At 42.2% G+C, this 24,049-nt stretch overlaps 1 protein-coding gene across 1 annotated transcript in view; it reads right to left on the bottom strand.

Annotated features, from left to right (window-relative positions):
• Nucleotides 1-24,049, bottom strand: part of itga11a (integrin, alpha 11a) — a gene marked incomplete at both ends in the record, with an annotated part of 122,066 nt that overhangs the window by 82,780 nt on the left and 15,237 nt on the right. Inside the window, 2 exons of the mRNA XM_080730696.1 lie at nt 465-580; nt 18,871-18,985. Of these exons, the coding sequence (XP_080586822.1) occupies nt 465-580; nt 18,871-18,985 (231 nt within the window). The remainder of the gene's footprint in view (nt 1-464; nt 581-18,870; nt 18,986-24,049) is intronic.

Consider the following 24,049-nt stretch of genomic DNA (forward strand, 5'->3'; position numbering starts at 1 on the left):
GTTTCCACCTGGGCCCCCGGGTTTGTTAAGTCTATTTAGCCAGCCAAAGGTATGTGTCTACACCCTTAAGATCTAACCGCTTAGCTCACTCAACTTGATGTCTCCATTTAACCAATACAACACATGTGCCCCGTATAATGGCACATGTGTGGCGTTGCAATGTCTGGCAGAGCACATATGTGGAAATGTACACCGTGAAAAACAGTGGTAAAACGTGGAATGAGGGAATGGTATGGTGCCCAGATTTCTCCTTATATGTCCCACAATGACACATGGCATGAAAACCTGAAAACATGTAAAAAAAACACGCACGCACGCACACACGCACACTCACGTACACACACACACACACACACACACACACACACACACGGACACACGCATGCACACTCACATGCACACACGCACACATGCACACAAACAGAGAGAAATACAGAGAGAAAAAGGTATTCATAATACCGTACCTAGGTTGAGCTTGGAGCAGGCTCCATTGCCACTCGTTCGTTTACTCAGTGGACATTTATAAATATCCCCCGTTTGGTGTGCTCCATTCATTTCATAGGGAGCCCCCACTAGTAACCTGTGAAAAAATGAAATCCAAAAGTCAATGAACACGTACCTATAGCCTGTAGGCTACTACAGCAGCACACATGAAGAGATTTGGAATGGTTGCTCACGTTCGCGTAAAAGTCACTCATATGATTAAGACTTTTTGGTGGCCAGGGGCAACGACCAGGTTTTGTGCTTGGATGTGTGCGAGGCATGAGGCTGGCACGGGATGAAAAAATAAAAAGCTTCGTTGTTTGGCACCACCGGGGGTTTTTATGCCCTCCAGAGCTTTACAGTACATAATTGTATATGTCAACTGTGAAAAAAAGAACGCAGTTCCTGAGTGGGGATCAATGAAATTCACATTTTCCACGCTCTGCCCATGGTCTAGTGCCCCAGGGCTGCAGACCCATGAGACCTGATTTCTGAGTAAGTGTATCTCAATCTGATGTCTAAAGCCCAGTGGGAATACATCGCTCTATTGACATAGGCCTAACATTGAAATGTATAAATAGGGCTGGGACTCGATTAAAAAAATGTATCTAATTAATCAGAGGCTTTGTAATTAATTAATCGAAATTAATCGCATATAAATATTTGACCTGAGAGGCATTTTTTTCAAGTAAAACACATTTTGTTGTACGAGTGAATCAATAAGTGAGTTTTTTAAATCTAAATTTCGCATCCACTGGGCCAAGCAAATCGCTCTGATCGGCTACTTCTCCATTTGCGTTTGTTGTCTCTTCTTGGTTGGTGCATCGCTATGATCGGTATGCCCAAAACTAAAGGTTCTGTGGTGCAACGCGATTAAAATGCGTTAATTTTTTTAATCACATTAATTTCCTGTAATTAATTAATCGCAATTAATCAGTTAAAGTCCCAGCCAATGAACTTATAAACTGAGTAGGCCTACTGTACATGACCAAGGCTAAACTAACCTGGGTTGTAAGAGTGGAAAATCAATGTGGTGCTCACACACGCGAACACCCAACGGCACGCACGTGTGCGCGCACACACACACACACACACACACACACACACACACACACACACACACACACACACACACACACACACACACACACACACACACACACACACACACACACACACACACACACACACACAGTCAGCAGGAACCTCGGCTGGTACACATCTGTGTGACAGGCTAGCATTTAAAGGTACTAACCATTTCATTTCCCACATCATGCGGACTGCTTTACCACAGGTCTCTCCTGACAGCTGAATGCTAGTCAAACTAAATATCCATGTCTCTGGACCATTAGACCGCCATAAGCTCACGAGGATACTTTACTTCTACAAAGCAGGCTTGCTGGCATTCAGAGATTCTTTGGGAATGACGTTAACCTTGTGGGGAGACGGACCCACACTTGACTTCAGAATAACGTCCTCCGAGGCAGGTCAGCGCGGTCTCATAAATGTCAGAGAGAGGTTTTCAGTGACTTAACGCATTCAGAACGGGTACACATGTGTATCATTATTTTATGCTTTAACTATTGAAAAATAGCAGATATACAAGCTCACAGCGCGGCACCGAGTGCCGCGCTGCGAGCTTGTAGATCTGCTATTTTTGAAAAATCATGAAAATTTGAATTTTGACCCGATTCTATAAGTGTCTTTTCAATCCTTATAAGACTTTTTGAAAAAAACCTATGTTTCTATGTCAGCAATCTGGCCAGCCATCGTCAAAGAAAAGGTCCTTTTCACTTAAATGGAGCTCAGTTAGTCTGTTCTTGAGAGACTACTATGTCAGTGGTTCTCAAACCTTTTCATGTGAAGGACCCCCAAAATGATATTTATTTGGCCACAGACCCCCATCTCAAAATATTTAGTTCCGGGGACCCTCCAGAAGCAAAATTTTACAAACGTTCGCTTTAAAAATGCATTATATTCAAAGATTTGCACATATTTTCACAACTTTTTTCAAAAATAGCAGATCTACAAGCTCGCAGCGCGGCACTCGGTGCCACGCTGTGAGCTTGTATATCTGCTATTTTTCACTGGTTAAAGCATTCAATAATTCTAGGCCTAAATTGGTTAATGCAATGGAGAATATAAAATAGTCGCCGTACGTGTTTTCCTCAGGACCCGAGTGATGAGATAAAGACCAAAGGGAGCTATAACTCAGGAGGGCATTTCAGAGATAAGGGCTCTTTGTAATTCTAAGTGGTGAAACAGGCCACTCTATATGTCATGCCTAAAATGCCATTACTGTACTTTATGTGTGAAATATACGTTAGGGTTTGGGGCAATAGCATGTGATGTGTTCCTTGGCAACAGTTGCATAACTTCTTGTAAACACTATTAAACAGTCCCCACAAATAATACATTGTACAGTCACAAGGTTCTGCTATACGTACTGTACATTGCCTTGACATTATAGAATAGCTCAGAAGTACAGTAGCATGCAGGCGCCAGTTTCTTCTTTTCGTTTTGGCTGTTCCCTTCAGGGGTCATCTCATCTGCCTCCATCTGACTCTTTCCTCTGCCTCCTCTTCTTTCACACCAACTAACCTCTTTCACTACAGCCATAAATCTCCTCTTTGGTCTTCCTCTATCCAGTCCAGGCCTAAAGTCAGCTTAGTCAAACTCGCAGATTGTACGATACCTTAACTAATCATATGACGAAAAAGTTCCATGTAATGTACTTGACACACTGAGTGCATTTTATTAAACAATAATTTAATAGCAGAGTGCTATTTAATTGTGATTTGATTTTTGTATATTTTGGACGCTCGGAGTAAAAGTAATCTGAGTAACTGTAAGCGAGTGTTTCTGGAATTTTCCTGCAATCTTATTTTCTTTCAAAATGATATAGCGCGCCCCTTTGGCCAATTGAGGTAAGATTGGTTTCAGTGATATTTGGACTAACCTTCTACAGTATTTCATCATGAAAATGTGACTTTGCATGTATGTTTTAGAGGCAGAAGAATAATTTGCATCAAACTGCAATATTCAATATATAATATTCAATTATTAAAAAATATTTTTTAAATCTAAAAGAAATCCGATCTGACAGATAGATATTGGTCCAAAGTTCATGTAAAAAAAGTTCTGTGCACGTGACGCGAAAATCCCAGGATAAAAACGGGTTTAAGCGTTTTGCAAACTGCTCAAAATGGCGGAAAATCTAAGGGCGGAGCTTACTTAACAAAGACACAGATGTCTTCGGCTTGAGTCAAGGCACGCGTGTAAATTTTCAAATGCTTTGTATAGCGCCCCCCTTTGGCCAATTAGAATAAGATTGGTTTCAGTGATATTTGGACTAACCCTCTACATCTTTGCCAAATGTCATGAAGGTGTGACTTTGCATGTATGATTTAGAGATAGAAGAAAAATTTGCATAAAACTACAATATTCATTGAATTATTAAAAAAATAATGTTTCACTTTAAAAGAAATCCGCCGAGACAGATCTTTAGTTATTGGTCCAAAGTTCATGTAAAAAAAGAGATCAATCTTTACTGTTTTTCATATAATTCAAAATGGTGGGAGAACTAAAGATCAGAGGTCAAAAGTCAGAGTGTAAAAGTTGTTCGGCATGAGGAGACGCATAAGTGTATACAGGTTTCATGGCTGTATCTCATACAGAGCATGAGCTATACCTGTTCAAAGTTTGCATTTCAAGCCACTAGAGAAAAAGTGGCGGAAGAGAAAGTACAATATCAATGAGTGGCCTTTGCCACTGTGTGGCTTGGCCACTAATAATGGCTCAGATTCATATAGTGCTTTTCTAAGTAATTCGCTTTACTAGGAACCAACTTTAATAAGAGAAAAACGAATAAAATAAAGTTCTAGTTTAAAATCGATAAAATGTTGGGGAGTGGGTTGGGGTAGTGGTGGAATAAGTAATCACATGTTTTACTTAAGAAGAAGTACTCTGTTACAAATAAAATTCCGGAAAGTACCAAAAGTAGAGCTGGCAGAGAACTGAGATGACTAGGAGCGACAATGAAAATTGGAAATACTCCAGTAAAGTAAAAACTGCTCAAAATTGTACAAAGTACAGAACTTGAGTAAATGTACTTACAGTAGTTACTCTACACCACTGGATTGGGGAGACATTCTAACTGTCACCTAGGAATAGAAGTATCTGTTTTCATCTAAGTGAAAACCAGAAGGATGGCAAGAGGCATATAGGAACAGCTGTCTCAGTTGTCCACGGGTATCCCTTAGGATAGACACTCGACACCACATTATAACAAAACTCTGAAACCTCTGACCTCCCGCTAGGATTTCTGGGTCAACCTCAGACACCTCTAGGTTTCAAAACATGTCTAATTATTACTCCCTGTTCCATATGAGGTAAACCTTGGTAGCATTTAGGTGAAATGGCGTGTGCAGTGCACAGTACCTCTGCTCTCTATGTTCTGTTACCTTGACACTTGACATCAACGGTCTGTGTTTTGAAAGTAACAGAAGTATGCAGTATTACTTAATGCAGGGCACCTTTGTGTTGTGAGAAGTGTGGAAAAAAGAACTGCTGACTACAATTGTAGTATTCCAATCACTTTACATTGAATAATCAATGAAGAACTTTTAAATGTAATGGACCATAAATGCTTTGCGTCTGTCTGATATGAACAGTTACTGCATGTATATCCTTGCTTCAGTGAAAATGAATGTGCTGCTGGTCCCTGTTCATTAATTTGCTTACTGCAGGGGTCTTCAACGTTTTCAGGCCAAGGACCCCTTAGTTGAGAGAGAGATGAAGCAGGGACCCCCACAACCTGTTCATAGATTCCAAATAGTTTCATTGTTTGACAACACAATCATGTATTTTGGATTCTGTCAATTTCTGTTTTCAGATATTTAACCACTTGAACCGTCAATACTTAATAAACTTGGACTTTCACTCTGTACTTAGTCTGCTCTTTTTCCCCTCTACACCAAAGCTCTTGGCCAAAAATAGCCGATCTACAAGCTCAGATCGGCTATTTTTGGCTAAAGTTCTTCAAGGATTCAAGTATAAAAGTATAAAAGTATAAAAAAGTATAAAAAAGGAGAACAAAGTTTCTATCACACAAAGATTTGGAGGACCCCCTGAAGTAACTCTGAGGACCCCCTAGGGGTCCCGGACCCCTGTTGAAGACCCCTGCCTTACTGTAAATAGTTATGGAGTCCTACGCAAGTCCTGACGTCAACGCCAAGAGCTTTATACCATCCAAAAATCCCATAGACTGTTTTAAATCAAATGGATTGGATTGTGAAGTGTTAAATGTTTGGACCCACCAGGAAGAGAAGTCTTCACTGTGGTGAGGATTAATGGGGATCCGTAATAAACAATAAACATAATTTAACAACTGTGCTCCAAAGACTTTATTGGTACTAATTTGGTCATTGCAGTTACTAAATGACTGATGTTATTTAATTAATCAAAGGATAACTGATCTCTAAAATGCAATTGAGCTCATTCACACAATATTTTGAAAAAGCTCTTAGGTTTTGATGTTGTCTTTGCTAATAAAATCATTAAGAATTAAAATATATATATATATTTATACTAAATAGTCACTGTGTGTATATAAATATATATCTAGGAAAAGTAGCACCAGTTATTGTGGCTTTTACAACGCTGACTGAAGCCAAGAGGAGAAGCTGTTAAAACAGTACAGTAAATCACTGGTAATATATGAGTGACTCATATGCAAACAAGCAGTGATGGATGTGCTCCTCGAAGCCAGCGCGATTCAACTCTCACAGACTCTGGAAATCATTTTCACCTCATAGCCATTAATATCAGGAGCAGGGGCGTCACTAGGGGTAGGAAAGTGGGACTGAGTTACTAGGGCCCAAGGTGGTGGAAGGGCCTTAATTATTTTATACTTTAGCTTTTGAAAAATAGCAGATATACAAGCTCACAGCGCGGCACCGAGTGCCGCGCTACGAGCTTGTAGATCTGCTATTTTTTAAAAGTCGTGGAAAATGTGTGCAAATCTTTGAATATATGTATTTTTTAAGCAAACATTTGTAACTCAAATTTTGCTTCTGGGGGGGTCCCTGGAACACAATATTTGGATATGGGGGTCCGTGGCCAAATACATACCATTTTGGGGGTCCTTCACATGAAAAGGTTTGAGCTCCACTGACATCGAAACATAGGTTTAAAAAGAAACCTTAGAAGGATTTGAATTATTCAAAGATTTTCATGATTTTTCAAAAATAGCAGATCTACAAGCTCGCAGCGCGGCACTCGGTGCCGCGCTGTGAGCTTGTATATCTGCTATTTTTCAATAGTTAAAGCACAGGGGCCCCACAGTGAATCCTTGTACCCAGGGCCCAGAATTTGGTGCGACACCCCTGATCAGGAGTATTACTGCAGCTATGGCTGTCCAGTGGCACCAGGAGAAGCTGTAAGCTAAAGTTCAACTCAGGACACTGCTAACCTTGATGAATGGGAGCCATTGTTGCCTTTCACTTTCGGAGGTCTGCCTGAGAACGACGTTCCTCTCGAGTTCTGTTCAACAGAAGCTGTTCAAACAATTATGTTCCAGGACTCATTAGAGTCAAACGCTTTAGTTATGGCCGGGGCATAACTCGGCAGAGATGGTGATGACATTGTAAGAAATAACTTGACCTAAAATGTAATGCCCGGACGGACATTTAACTCCCATGGTTACCAGAGAATACAGGATTTTTTTCTTAGTCTGAGGAAATCGCCATGTCCCGGCCCAAGCTGGCATTAATGTGGTAATGTTTTCCATATTTTGGTAAGAGGAGACGTGTATAACCGTGAAACCACATCCCCAGTCCCAAACAAAAGCCTGTGTCTACTCCTGCTTCAATATCACGCTTGTCGCTTGCTCCTTACATTTCATAGATTGGCGGGTTACAGTATCTGTTGCTGTGGAAATGTTATCCAGTTAACCAAAGTATATATATTTTGTAATATTTTTACAATAGATTTGCAAGTAAGATCTCAAACTCACATTGTGTACAAAGTTGTTGTGATCGCCCCAGCCACGAAACATGACTGTCAAGACAGTCATGTATGAACTTCAACCTGGTCTTTGCATTCTCTCAATTTTTGCCCCGAACATGTACATAAATGTTCAGATTACAAATATAAAGTGCTTATCCCATGGCCACGGATGGCACAATACTGTACAGTACAGGCCCTCAGAAGTACCTGTATCTTCTGCATTGTTCCATAAAAAGCATTTTAATCCGATCGATGGCCATGTTCTCTGTATTTCCTCCATATGCATTCAACTGTGCGATCGGTTGGGGAGGTGTACTGCACTCTGATACATTATAACTCTATGAGAAGATGGCCACCGATCGGATTTAAATGCTTTTTATTGAACAATATGGAAGATGGTTGCTTCTGCGCTGCGGGCCCCAGTATTGTGCCATCCATGGCAATGGGTTAAGCACTTTATATTTGAAATCCGAACTTTTATGTGGGGAAAATATACAGAAACTGCAAAAACCTGTTGTGACTGTTGTGAACAATGGCTATGATCCCACCAACCCCACCCCACCCTGCTTTCTTCCAACTATCATGTCTAGTAAACTATACAAGCTCCGAGTCTTCAACCCCACCCACTACCAAAGCTCTCCACCTGACCAATTTAGCTATTCCCATTTTACAGTGAACTCAATCTTTTGTTTCTCTCTCTTCTGTTTGGCATTAGAAACGCCAGCGCCATTTACCCGCCAAACATGTAATTGTTGATTACTTCACGATTAGTTCGGCCAAATATTTGCATTGGTTTTTTGAATTTCTTTGTATTGAAACACAGAGATGAAAATAAACCTGGGCTGAGTCCCTGGTTTTAAAAATGCAGACTGTGACGGTGTAAATAGAGTGCATGATATTTCTCCCATGGAAACTCTTTCGATGACCACCAATGGCTTCATTGGTGGTCATCGAAAGAGTTTCCACGGCCATTTCCCAAAACCATAAAAAATGTGAAATAAATTGGTAACTGGCAAAGTAAGCCGACCGTATTGCAGACCACACCACTGACTCCGTTCAACGCAAACGAGTTCTAAAGATTGGCTCGATCAGTCGTGTTATACGTTTGCTGAAATATTTCAACACCCATAGGTGACACAAGCATCTCGCTGCAATAATATTACGATCAAAAGCACTGTTTTAAATTAAATTCAACGCGCACGGAGACTAGACCTGGCCAGACGTCAGCACATGGAACATTTATTTTGTTTGGGAGAGGAATGCTCCTCAACAGCTACAAGTTAAACAAAGGCAACAGCATTTTAAGGCCAGCGGTTGGAGGAGGACTTTCACAGACTCCTACTGGGTCTCTGTGGCCTGAAACCAGGGGCGTCACAAGGGGTAGGAAAGTGGGACTGAGTTACTAGGACCCAAGGTGGTGGAGGGGCCTTAATTATTTTATACTTTAGCTATTGAAAAATAGCAGATATACAAGCTCACAGCGCGGCACCGAGTGCCGCGCAGCGAGCTTGTAGATCTGCTATTTTTGAAAAGTCGTGAAAATGTGTGCAAATGTTTGAATATATGTATTTTTTAAGCGAACATTTGTAACTCAAATTTTGCTTCTGGGGGGTCCCTGGAACTCAATATTTTGAGATGGGGTTCCGTGGCCAGATACATATCATTTTGGGGGTCCTTCACATGAAAAGGTTTGAGCTCCACTGACATAGAAACATAGGTTTTTCAAAAAAAACCTCTGAAGGATTTGAAATATTCAAAGATTTTCATGATTTTTCAAAAATAGCAGATCTACAAGCTCGCAGCGCGGCACTCGGTGCCGCGCTGTGAGCTTGTATATCTGCTATTTTTCAATAGTTAACATTCATGGGGGGGGCCCCGCAGTGAATCCTTGTACCCAGGGCCCAGAATTTGGTGCGACGCCCCTGCCTGAAACTCTTGACTGAGCTTTAAGGAGTTAAAGGTCAGGTCCCTGCTGAGGAGACCTGGTCCATCTGTAGAAAAACAAACAGTGGCAAATGGAAAGAAAGGGGGGTGTACAGTCAAGTCATGGAATTCAAGTCAGGGTATTCCGTCAGGAATAACACGGGTGGACGCTTGTTGCCACCGGGGGGGCCGTGGCCTTTCCTTCTTTGGCTCCCCGAAGACCTGATCTGGCAGACTGTTTAGAAACTCCATCATCTTGGAGAGACACGAGACAGTGACACATTCTCAGCCAGGGACGTGCTGGCCATGCATTGGGAAAAGCGGGACAACTCCCGAACGGCCGGTTCATTCCCGGGCCGGTCCAGGCCGGCCATTAGGAATAAAATAAAAATAAAATGTCGGCCTTCGTTCCATTTTGGGGGCTGGGCGGCCAACAAAGTAAATCGGGCAGAAACCTCGTATCTCCAAGTTTCAAATTTGTAATTTTTTTCGCAAAGCAAAGCCCTGCTTCATCATACAAGGCTGTTGCACAAAGGTAGTGAAAACAGCAGATCTACAAGCACACAACGCCTCGCGGTGCGATGCGTTGTGTGCTTGTAGATCGGCTGTTTTCACTAGTTTAAATCATTTCTAAAATGATGTTGGACATACAAGGTTTCCATCCAACAACGACGAAATATAACTCATGTACAGTAATTGGACCACTGGCTTGTCACTTTGTCACAAATCTTTGAGTAGCAGCAGCGCTATAGAGAGAGATCTCTCTCTATAGCACGCAATGAGGGCCTCTCCAACTCTTTTTCCCGGGCTGAATCAGGGGCCCAGCATGTCCCTGGTGACACATTCTCAATGGTGGAAAGTAACTAAGCACATTTACTACACTAGTACTGTACTTAAGTAACATTTTGAGGTATTTGTACTTTACTTGAGTATTTCCCATTTCCAATACTTTCACTTCTACTCCACTACATTTATTTGAGAACTTTAGTTACTAGTTACTTTGTAGATTTTGATTATTATTACAAAACATGCATTAACCACTTCAGCCCTATATACATTTTGGCCATTTGAAAATAGCCGATCTACAAGCTCTCAATGAGTCACATCGCAACGCATTGAGAGCTTGTAGACGTGCTATTTTCAAAAGATCTTTATACATTTGAAAACTTGAAATGGGACATTTCTGCATAATGTGTACTTTTACTTTTGGTACTATAAGTACATTGTGATGCCAATACTTTTGTACTTTTACTCAAGTAAATGTAGAACTTAGCAAGTAAGAAATGTGATGACTTTTTCCGCCGCTGGACAACGTGACACATTCTAGACATGGCAAGCTGTGCAGCTCCACGGGAGCCATGCACGGAACCTTTCAACATGCCTCGCAAAGATGTCTGAAGTTATAGTTGATGTCTACTCTGAAGTCAAGAATGGTGTCAAGACGAGTGGTTACGGAAAAATGTCACCCTGTGAAATTTTTATGGCAAAAGTGTGTTTGGGATGGAACGCTCGTTTTTAATCGCCATTTCCCAACGTATTAATTTCACGGGGATGTCTTTTATAGCACGAAATGGTCTTAATACAACTAAAATATTGTTTTTGAAGAACTTTGAAAGAAGTCTTTGTTCGAGATTTGCAGCGCTGTCTCAGTGGCGTCAGTTCAGAAAAAGCTAAGGTATGGCAACATGGCTGGTGTCTTGCACGCGTGCCTTCGTGCGCGTGCAAGACACCAGCCTGGAGTTGTTAATTAACAATAATGCATTGCACCTGTGCAGCTGACTTGCGGAACCTGGGAATATAGCATTCTGTCAAGTTTGGGAGAATAAAAGTCTGTTAAAGTGACCATTTTGTTAAATTTTGCATTTGTAGTTATTTTACTGTAATTTAACAACATAATAACCAAGACAGACATAAGAGACATTCATGGATTTATATTTAAAAGTAACTTTTATTTCCCCCCCTGGACCCAGGGTATGGCAGCTGCATATACCCCTGTCATACCCAAACCCAGTCTCAACATCACAGATATTACTAACTGCATGAATCCTGTAGTAAACGTTTGGTCCTCGCACGCTGGGATAAAGTGCATTACTTTCTAAGACCTGAGGCCAATTCCGCAAAGATGCCTTCTAAATCAGTAGCTCTCACACTTTCAAGCAGCACGGCACGAAGTGACACGCTGTGAGCATCTGTGTCATCCAAAATGACACAGATGCTTTCTCCATTCTTTTTTTTCTTTTTTTTTCTTTTTTTTTTATCCCACGTTTTTTGCAACCCATTTTCTCACCCAGTGCCAACTACCTAACCTGTAGTCCTGGTTTCCGCTCTCCCTCTGCCGCGCCAGGGGAATTGGGGAGCCCCTGGCTGGCTAGAGGGAGGTAGTATAGAAACCAGGACTACTGCATGTTTTTGTGAGGGCATCTACCCTAGGTGACACGGGGAGAACATGCAAACTCCACACAGAAAGGCCCTATCGCCAACCCCACCTAGGGTGTGGGCGCTGATGACGCGGAGGGAGGAACACGCCCCCCAGCACCCACAGCTTCCCCCGGCGGGAATCGAACCCAGGACCTTCTAGCTGTGAGGCGAAGGCGCCACCGTGCCCCTTTCTCCAGTTGTAATGGGTCAGTAGTTCCCAGACTTTTCAGTCTCGAGAAACAAAAGAGAAATTTGATATCCTCCCGGGACCCAAACTAGTGAAAATAGACGATCTACAGTACAAGCACACATGTCGCGATGCGCTCCCTGCGATCTGCTATTTTCACTAGATCATAAAAGTATTTTTTCCTCTAATCAATGTTTTTTTTTTCTTTTTTCTTTTGTGAATCTTTGGGGGATTTTTGTAAAATCTTTGAAATAACAATAATGATAAAAATAAAGGGGTATTTACTTGCGACCCATAAAAATTGTTCCGCGTCCCACATGTGGGTCCCGACCCACTGTATGGGAACCACTGGGTCAAGTCATGATCAAAGAATGCTGTTTAACCGTTGTAAAGTTCTCCTGTGATGCTTGTGCAATCCAGATACCAAGCTGAGCCTGTTGAACAATCATGCTAGAATGGCTGGCAGGCACTGCTATTTGGCACATACGTTTGTGGGCAAAGTCAATAACAGTTATAATTTAAATTCCCCTAAAAGCTCAAACCCGAAAGGAAAACCCACAAGGAGAAGTGATTCTAAATACAATATAAATAAAGTTTTGACACACCAAAATTAGATTAAAATTAGGAGGAAAGAACATATTAAGTGGTTTGGGACAATGATGTGTTGTAATTATCATGTTTTGTGTGTTCTCAAAATATGTTTTTAGCGTTCGGTAAATTAAAATTGTTTCTGGACAATTTTCAAACTTTCAAGGAATGTAGTTCTTTTGACCATCAAGCCACCACACACACTCAGCCGCACGCACACACACACACGTACACGGCCACACGCACATGCACATGCACATGCACAAGTGTGGATACGATATGGATGTGCATGGGTATATACTTGTCGTTGTTCTGTTATACTGGGTAGGACAGGGATGATGCAAAATGTGCAAATGCAGCATTGTTCAAATTACAGCTGTGTCCAGAATTGTAATGCAGTCACATTGCATTCATGTTCAACAGTATTCCTTAAAATGTCTTGTTACATGCAACTGTCAGTATTTAATTTGATTAGCCCCCAAGTGTGTCAAATCAATGTCCCATATAAATATTCACTCTATTTGTGGTGGTTGCTTAGCATTCATTCATAATTGTCTCCACCAGCCGAAGACAGGGGGAGAGTATGTTTTCGTCCCTGTCCGTCCGTCCGTGTGTCCGTCCGTCCGTCCGTCCGTCCGTCCGTCCGTCCGTCCTCCGAGTTTGTGTACAGCTAATCTACGGCGCCGTTGGCCCGGACGCTGCCAAACTGAGCACACACACTCCCTGGATGCCAATTCAGAACCTCTGCCCCACATTTCTCAAATGGCCCTGTTCTAGCGCCACCATGAGGCAGATGTTTGCAAAACACATTTCTGTACACTACTCCTACAGATTTTGTCCAAAAATCACGCAAATCGGTAGACAGCATCTCTACAGTCATGTGATCGGCACGGATCTGTCTGATTGTCCATATTCCATCCTGATTGGCTGATATTGGCTTTCAAATTTCGTAAGATTGGTCCATTTTGGACAAAATGCCTCAAATCACAAATGCAGAGTGCAATTAACATGAAATCGCGCACACAGGTTCCCACTAGGCCGAGGAAGAAATGCCACTTCAAATTTTTGAAATCAGCCTCATGGTGGCGCTATAACAGGTCGATTCGTGGTTTTACCTATAACTCCACTGATCAGTTTCAAACTTTGTAAGCGCACTCCCTATAGGCCAAGGAAAAACCCTTTCCTTCATTTTTCACATCAGTCTTTTATAGCGCCACCTGGAGGCCGACTTATGTAAGACACATTTTTGGATATTACTCCTTCAGATTTTACCCAAAATGAACACAAATCAGTACACAGTATCTGTACAGTCATATGATCAAGACGGATCTGTCCTGTATTAAATATTCCATCCTGATTGGCTAAGATTGGCCTCCAAACTTTGCAGGATTGATCCGTTTCAAACAAAATGCCTCAAATCAAACACAGTGTTCAATTGTAATGAAATTGTGCATGCACATTCGCAAAAGGCCAAGGAAGAAATTACACTACAAAATGTTCAAATCAGCCTCATGGTGGCGCCATTAAAGGCCTAAGATTGGTGAAGAACACATGCCACTCTTTTTACATCGGCCAATTATAGCACCACCAGGACGCGTGGCTGGTGGAGACCTGTGCTCGGAAGAGCACTTCTTCTAGTTCCCTCTGGTTCCAGATCTAAACGCTGATACTTGTATGTGTAGGCAATGTCTGCAAGTTGAAGCTCTGTCTTTCCATGTTGATTTGAATTTTCTGCTCCACTCACTTACACCACACTGATGTTGTTCTACTGACCAACATGCCCCCTGCCACAGTCCCAGATGTCAATCAGTGAAATACTAATGCAGACCAGCCTCAACACAGCAGCCATTGTGCAACACCGCCACGGAGGAGGCATCGTGTTGGTGTTCTTGAACTTTAACTGTGTGTGAGTGAGTGAGGGTTCCTGTTTCTCCTCCCCAGATAAATCTGTCTGTGATGCCAGGAATTCAGCGGGTGAGGAGGAGACAAGAAGGGGCACTGATCTTAATTCTTTGAAAATGTGTGTTGAAGTGTCAAACAGCTCCCCTGCAGAGGGACACATGTGTCACACAGCACTGCAGGTGACTTACAGCTGATTTATAGTTTAGCTGCACGTCGGTGTGTCACATTGAAAATAGCCCGCCTGCAAGCTCACAATGCTTCGCATAACGCGCTTGTGCATGCGTACACGTTATCACACAGTCAAAAGTCACAAAGCACTAACTGTCCTGTTTGGTTGCTCCGAAGCCTCTCTCGCTCTGCCGTATGCTGTCCAGCAGATTCTTATGCTTGGTACACTTATTGCAAAACGAATCATTCCAAGTTTCACTAAATGGCTTAATGAGTTTGTATCATTATCTGGAGAGGCTGCGATGCCACAGACAGGACAGTCTTGCAACATATGAATATATCTGGGGTCCTATTACGGGTCATCTCGACTCTTTATGAGTCATAGATTATGACTGCCCATGACATCAAATAGCCTACCGTAATATGTTGTACAACTTGTATACCTCTGTAGGCTATAATTGTTCATTACTTCAAGTATGCCTAATTGTCCTAAGTTTTTTAAATAAGACTTTTGTACTTTTTGTATGATAGGTTACTACTCTCGTTTATACTGTGGTTATCTGTGGTTAGGCCACCTGGCTGAAGTCACTCAGTGAGTCAGTGAGACATTGGTGTTTATAGGGCTGGCCCTGCTGTTGTGGTCAAGCCGAATATCAACATGGAACTGTAAACACACTGATAAAACACCTACAGTCTACAGGAATTAACTGGAGCTCAGTTAGTCTGTTCTTGAGAGACTACTATGTCAGTGGTTCTCAAACCTTTTCATGTGAAGGACCCCCAAAATGATATGTATTTGGCCACGGACCCCCATCTCAAAATATTTAGTTCCAGGGACCACCCAGAAGCAAAATTTTAGTTACAAACGTTCACTTTGAAAATACATATATTCAAAGATTTGCACACATTTTCACGACTTTTTCAAAAATAGCAGATCTACAAGCTCGCAGTGCGGCACTCGGTGCCGCGCTGTGAGCTTGTATATCTGCTATTTTTCAATAGTTAAAGCATTCAATAATTCTAGGCCTAAATGTTAAAGTGAGACAGACAAAGGATGACCAATTTTCTCACTATACAGTATGACATCTCCAATAAAGCTTGAGCGTCACAAACAGAGATGGGCGAAAATACATAAAAAGGTATTTGAAATACACATAAAAAATACTATGTGAAATACTTACCAGGATACTGTCACCACAGTATCATGGTCAGTATTTGTCCAAGTAAGTACTGACCAAGTATGTTGCTCTTTTTATGTATTTTCACCCATCTCTGGTCACAACACACACACACACACACACACACACACACACACACACACACGCGCGCGCACACACACACACACACACACACACACACACACACACACACACACACACACACACACACACACACACACACACACACACACACACACACACACACACACACACGCGCACACACACACACAGTCACACACAGTCACACACAGCTGGAACTGGGCATTGCTCCAACAAAAAGTGCTGGCCAACAGACATGCGTGCAGATGCCAGAAGTGAATTTGGGCCACACCACACTGTGCCAACTGGCCTAATAACAGTGTGAGTATGAAAAGCCCAGGATCTGCAGTGAGGTAATATGATGAATGTGAAGGTAATATGATGAATGTGAAGTAGCCACGGTTTGTTGAAGTGAGCACAATACTCATGGCAGGAAACTTTACACGCCACAGGAGAGCTAGTTCACGATATTGCAGGGACGTGCTGGGCCCCTGATTCAGCCCGGGAAAAGGAGTTGTAGAGGCCCTCATTGCACGCTATAGAGAGAGATCTTTGCTACTCAAAGATTTGTGACAAAGTGACAAGCCAGTGGGCCAATTACATGAGTTATATTTCGACGTTGTCGGGTGGAAACCTTGTATGTCCAAAACCTTTTGTTTTGTATTTATCATTTTAACTCATTTTGTGCTCCAGACATGAACGGGTTAAAATGTCCAGCGTGCCTCTCGCAGGCTCCGTCCGCGGCCATTCTCTTATTTTGAAGGCCAGGAGTCGATTGCGTAAACATTTCCGGTTTGATGTCATGACGTCATTCAACGGAAGCGATCGTCATCCCATGCCGTTGCAGTAATGGCCGATCGTTGCCTTTGTTATTACGTTATTGTAGCGAGAATCTAATGCCATCCTTGGCTTCAAAAGTGTGTACTCGAGTATTTTTCACGAGTATTCTCGGGATCGGCTAAAAATGGGTTAAATTAAAAATGATTTAAACTAGTGAAAACAGCCGATCTACAAGCACACAACGCCTCGCACCGCGAGGCGTTGTGTGCTTGTAGATCTGCTGTTTTCACTACTTTTGTGCGACGGCCTTGTATGAGGCAGGTATTTGCTTTGCGAAAAAATGTACAAATTTTAAACTTGGAGATACGAGGTTTCTGCCCGACAGTGACGATTTACTTTGTTGGCCGCCCAGCCCCCAAAATGGAACGAAGGCTGACATTTTATTTTTATTTTTTTCCTAATGGCCGGCCTGGACCGGCCGGGAATGAACCGGCCGTTTGGGAGTTTTCCCAATGGCCAGCACGTCCCTGCTATCTTGCCTATGTTGAAATGCACGAGATGGAAATACCTCATCGTCTGGCTACTGACGCAGACAGACTGTAATGTGTTCTGTCAGCACTTTGTTTTACAGTAGCACTGAATTTAACATCGAACATAAATCTACGTTTTGATCATGAACTCAACTTAATTATAGATACTCTCGCATTTTTTTGCTGTTTTTGAAATGTTTCCACTTAGTCATTTGGGGATAATAAAGAATACTTTTGGGAAACGTTGAGGTTGAATAAATACAAACTATTACTGTATATCGCACGGTAGGCATGGCTTATTATCAAAAGGATGTTGGTGTCAAAACTTTGTAATTCACCGCCTTGATGGAAACCCGCCTACAGTTAAAATGTGTTCTTTAGCGTATCTTTTCATTCATTTAGTCATTAAAGTTTAACCAGTGAGGGCTGAGCTTCTTGATGGCAAATAACCTTTGAATATCAATATACGGTATGTTCAAGAGCAGGCATGTTATTTATTGAGAGGATTTGTTGATTGTTTCCATCAGCTTGGCAAACTCAGCTACAGTATTCCTTGAAACCATTCATGTAATCTAATAAAGAGGAAAGTAGATAATGTGAAGAATATTTTGAGCTCAAAGTCTCAATAAGAGGTTAGAACAGCGGTTCTCAACCTTTTCAGGCTGTGACCCCTCAAAATAATCATATTTGAACTGGGGACCCCCCACCCTGACAACCTTGGAATGGCAGGAGTTGAGGCATTACATTTAGTTTGACTTGGTTCCACAGATAAATATTGTGAAAGCAACACGAGATACGGTTGTGAGCTTGTAGATCTGCTAGTTTCACAACGTTTGCCTCTTTCTTAGATGATTTAACAATTTGGACAATGTTTGAACAATGTGTTTGCTGGTTACTTTTGATGCAGTAATGGTCTTTTTCTTGGTATTCTTTTGGTATTAATACCCATTCAGGCCTAGAATTATTGAATGCTTTAACTATTGAAAAATAGCAGATATACAAGCTCACAGCGCGGCACCGAGTGCCGCGCTGCGAGCTTGTAGATCTGCTATTTTTGAAAAAGTCGTGAAAATATGTGCAAATCTTTGAATATATGTATTTTTAAAGCGAACGTTTGTAACTCAAATTTTGCTTCTGGGTGGTCCTTGGAACTAAATATTTTGAGATGGGGGTCCGTGGCCAAATAAATATCATTTTGGGGGTCCTTCACATGAAAAGGTTTGAGAACCACTGACATAGTAGTCTCTCAAGAACAGACTATCTGAGCTCACGTTAAGTGAAAAGGACCTTTTCTTTGACGATGGCTGGCCAGATTGCTGACATAGAAACACAGGTTTTAAAAAAAACCTTAGAAGGATTCAAAAGACACTTATAGAATCGGGTCAAAATTCGAATTTTCACGATTTTTCGAAAATAGCAGATCTACAAGCTCGCAGCGCGGCACTCGGTGCCGTGCTGTGAGCTTGTATATCTGCTATTTTTCAATAGTTAAAGCATAAAATAATGATACACAAGAATGTGTACCCGTTCTAAATGGGTTAAAACGTCCTTAAATTGTCACTTCACTGTCACAGGGGACCCCCCCCACAGAGTTAAAATAAAGTCAAATAAAAAAGTGACATACCATTTTTCTCCCCCAGCAGCCACATGTTGCTGAACAGTGTATCCAAACTGGGCCTGTTTCGGGCCCTTGATGATTCTATGGTTTTTTGTGTCAATGGTAAAACATTCATGGATTCCTGGAAGAGAAAAAAAAGACAGATGCAAGTCATCAGAAATAAGATACGATGCTTCGGAAATACACCATTCATTCACCAAGTGTCCTTGAGTCCAGTGGAAAGATTTAGTTGCCATTTAAATTGCTACCAGCCAAATGCCACAAATACGAGAAATAGATTTTGTTGATGGACAGACACACGCACCATAAAACGCTACAGAAAATAGGTACGGTATGTGCTCTAGTACGATTTTCCTAATGGTGGCAGCAGTGCGTATGCCTGAATACCGCCCTGCTTTACCATCTGGATTCATTCCAACCAAACCGATGTAGGAGGCGGGCCATTTTTTCAAGTTCTTTAGCAGGTGATTGGATGGGGCCGTCTGTCTATCACAGACTGGGAGTGCCAACTCCAACCACTCATATTGGCCTGTCTGCATGACGTTACACCCAGAATCCACCTACTGGGTTTCCAAGTGGTCTGCAGTCAGACTCTATTGGCTCAGAGCCCGCCCGTAGCTGCCGCTGATTCGTCCGGCCCGGGACTTTACGAGCGTTATCAACTCTCCCCGAGCGGTCCCAGATGGTAAGGAAGGGCGGTACGCACTGCTGCCACCAGTCAGGTTACGATTTTCCTTCATTGTACTCAAAAGTTGTGCTAATGACGGAATAGTTTTCATTTCTGAATCCCTGCTCCATTGTAAACAGATGCGTGACCCTGTTATCGTTGTAGAGCAGCAGACCTGTCTGACAGGGTTGATTGACATGGCTGTGTCAGGAGATTCATGAAGATAAAACACCAGAACCGCTACGGCTACACTGTATACCAGGGTTCCCCAATAGGCGGCCCGCGGGCCATTTGCGGCCCGCAGGGGGGCTACTGTCTGGCCCACACCAACCCCAGTAATAATGGTGGTATAAGAGCAGCAACGACACTAGTATATCGTCGTTGTCGCGTGGAAATCTCGTATCTCCAAATTTGTACGTTCTTTCGCAAATCATACAAGGCCGTCGCACAAAAGTAGTGAAAACAGCAGATCTACAAGCACACAACGTCTCGCATTGCGAGACGTTGTGTGCATTTTGTGCATTTTTAAAATGATAAATTCAAAACGAACGGTTTTGGACAAGATTTTCACCCGACAGCGTCGAAAAATGTCGCTGGAGTAATGGGAACGCCACCGTCGCCCCCTGCAATGTTGTGGCCCTCAGCTTGGTATCCTAGACATAATTTGGCCCGTGGGGAAAACTAATTGGGGAACCCTGCTGTATACCATGAATACTGGCTGAATACTACACAGCACAATCAGTGGTGTAAAGTAACTAAGTACAGAGTATAGCAGTATTGATACTATTACTTAAAAAACGAGAGTAGTTCTTCCTCCACCACTGCGCACCTGAGTGTTATATGAAACCCCATGGTGCATTTCTACATTGACAATAATAATTAATTACCTACTTAGACCAACAACGACAGGTTTATGACACTTATCCATGAAGAGTGCACGCCACGGACACATAAAATGCCCTGTATATCATTTCCCCACATGCAAAAAAACAATTACGAGACAGATATACTTGAAAAACTGTGGCGTTTCCACTACTCCAGCGACAGTTCAGATATTGTCACTCTCGGGCAGAAACCTCGTATCTCCAAGTTTCAAATGTGTACGTTTTTGGTAAAGTAAAGCCCTGCTTCATCATACAAGATCGTCGCACAAAACTAGTGAAAACAGCAGATCTACAAGCACACAACGCCTCGCAATGCAAGGCTTTGTGTGCTTGTAGATCGGCTGTTTTCACTAGTTTAGTAAATTTTTAGATGATAAATACAAAACGAAAGGTTTTGGACATACAAGGTTTCCACCTGATAACGACGATATACTAGTGTTGTTGCTGCTCTTATACCACCATTATTACTGGGGTTGGTGGGGGCCAGACAGTAACCCGCCGCGGGCCGCCTATTGGGGAACCCTGCTATACACGTCTGTATAACTCTGAGAGTGTACAAATGGAATAATGGTGTTGGATCCGGTTCCTATGGTTCCACGCTCGGTGAGAACCCAGGGATCAAATCCAGCAGGGGCACCCAACTAGAGACCTCACAGACACTCAATGCTCATCTCTGACAGCTTGTTTGTATTTGCTTTATACCAGTGTTTCTCAAACTGTGGTACATGTACCACTGGTGGTGGTACTTGAGCCCCCCTCTGATGGTACACAGAGGAGTCTCCCAAAAAAGAAGAAAAAAGATAAAAGCGGAGTCAAATATTTACATTATATTACAGGTAGTTCTGACCAAGCACTTGGTTGAAAAAGGCTCTGTCTGAGGCTTTGTCTCAATGTTTGTCTCAATGTCTGTCTCAATATATGTGGCATTGTGTGCAACTGCAGGAGATAAAGGAGTAGTTCACACAAAATAAGAAATTACTTATGTTCGATCTGTTACACACCCCATGAAGCCTTGAATTCATGGTGATGTTTTTGTTTTTGTTGCATTCCTAAGCCATTCATCTGAGGACCGACGGAATCGGCCCTATTGACCCGATGATCAAATAATTGGCTTGTGCATAGCAGAATAGGATGGGATAGGTCTACTAACCTGTATTTTAACATCAGTTATTGGTGGTACTTGGAGAGACAGATATTTTCTGAGGTGGTACTTGGTGTAAAAAGGTTGAGAACCACTGCTTTATACAATTTAGGCATCGATAGGCCATGTTGCTCAAATTTCACATCTCTAGTCTCTAATTTAAAACTTTGCCAGCAATCACTATCACAGTAATCACTGTAATAAAATCTAGATTAGAGCATGTGGGGAAGCATAATTCACAGGCAAGTGTAATTTTACTAACCTGACTGCGCCAGATAGTTGCAGCAGTGCATGCTAGAGGCAAAAACTAAATCCTGCTTTACGAGTTGATCAAAGACGGGCTGTATTTTCAATTACACTTATTCATTCCATCCCCCTCGCATGCTTTGTACAATCTGACCAGATGGAGAAAACATTTGCAATGAGTTTCTGGTTTCAGCGAAATGTACAGTATATGAGAGAAGGAAGACCTTTTCCGATATCTTGCTGTCACCTATATTGCCCAAAATTCCGTATCAGTGAAAACAATATGATGTACCAGATGCAGTGGTGTAAAGTAACTAAGAACATGTACTCAAGCACAAGTTTGAGGTATTTTTTTTACTTCCGTACGTGTATGTATATGGATACATATTATTATTAATAAAGGATGAAATAAAATATACAAACATATATGGGCATTCCCAGAACCAAAATCCTTTTTATGCCCATATATGGAGATTTATGATGTCATCAATCCCAGGTCCTAACTGGTCCAAGAGCCTGCTTTACTCTGATTTACACCCTACCTTCCCCGAAAACGTTAATATTAAGTCCATATGTATATGGCCTGTCCTAAGTTTTCTGAAAAACAATATTATTCAAAAATTTGCCTACAAAACAAATATGTTGCTACATACTGTACATGTGCTGTAATACACTAAAATGTGTTAATAAAGGATAAAAAAAAAACATATACAGTATGGGCATTCCCAGATGATGATGACATGATAACATTGTTGACTATCATGCAGGGGTCTCCATATATGGGTAACTGGTCCAATATACATCACTGGCCAGATGGCCAAGAATTGCATGTCGCCCTGAGGCGTCTTACTAGTACTGGTTACTTTTTTAGATTTGACGACGGCGACGGGTTCCCACCCCTTTCACTGAACGCGTTGGTTCCCATGGCGGCGCGTACACGCAGCAGACGGAGTAGGCGCTACGTGGGAAGGGACCTTCGGCCGTAGTAGAGACGGCTGCAGCGACGGCAGGTTTATCTATCGAGCGCGGATCATTTCCGGTTACCATTGTCATCTGCCGTTGCGGTAGCGTTGCTTAAGGTCGCTATTAGTGTGGTGTGACCATGCCCTAACAGAGTATTTCCACACTGCAGTATTGATATTTTGGTCCCATCCTCTTTTACAGTACACTTTAAGACATAATCTATCTATAAATGCGAGAAGTCTCTGCGTGTGTGTCTGTCTGTCTGTCTGTCTGTCTGTCTGTGTGTCTGTAATCCGCGTATCTCGAGAACCGTTCGTCCCACCGGCTTCAGATTCGGCACGCGCGTTCCCCGCCGTGGCACGGAGTGCAGTGCCGGGTCTCGACCCGACCCGACGCGCGGTTTTCCCGAACCGGTGCGAAACGTTCGGAATCTCCTTATGCGGGGTTGATTGTTGACATCAGGCTGTTCCGGAGGAAATCGGCGAAAGCTCTGACTCATTGTGACATCACTTCATAAAAGGCTCTGACATCACGTACGCCACATGAGTCAACAAAAAATCTCTGAATATATCCATATATAGCATATATGGGCATAAAATGGACGCAGAATCACAAAGATCTCCATATACGGGCATAAAGGGACACAGACAGACGGATACAGAGATCTCCATAAATGGGCATAAAATGGACGCAAATGGCATATATGGGCATAAAATTTACGCAGAATCACAAAGATCTCCATATACGGGCATAAAGGGACACAGACAGATAGATACAGAGATCTCCATATATGGGCATGAAATGGACGCAAATAGACAGATATCTCCATATATGGGCATATATGGGCATAAAATGGACCCAGAACTATATCTGCAGTGATCTCCATATATGGACATAAAATGGACACTCTCCATATATGGGCATGAAATGGACGCAAATAGACAGATATCTCCATATATGGGCATATATGGGCATAAAATGGACCCAGAACTATATCTGCAGTGATCTCCATATATGGACATAAAATGGACACTGACAGACAGACAGACAGACAGACAGACAGACAGACAGACAGACAGACAGATAACAGATATCTCCATATATGGGCATAAATAAAGGGACACAGACAGACAGATACAGAGATCTCCATATATGGGCATGAAATGGACGCAAATAGACAGATATCTCCATATATGGGCATATATGGGCATAAAATGGACTCAGAACTATATCTGCAGTGATCTCCATATATGGACATAAAATGGACACTGACAGACAGACAGA

The sequence above is a fragment of the Nannobrachium achirus genome (genome assembly GCF_963921795.1).
Source record: "Nannobrachium achirus genome assembly, chromosome: 7".
NCBI classification, from domain to species: Eukaryota; Metazoa; Chordata; class Actinopteri; order Myctophiformes; family Myctophidae; genus Nannobrachium; species Nannobrachium achirus.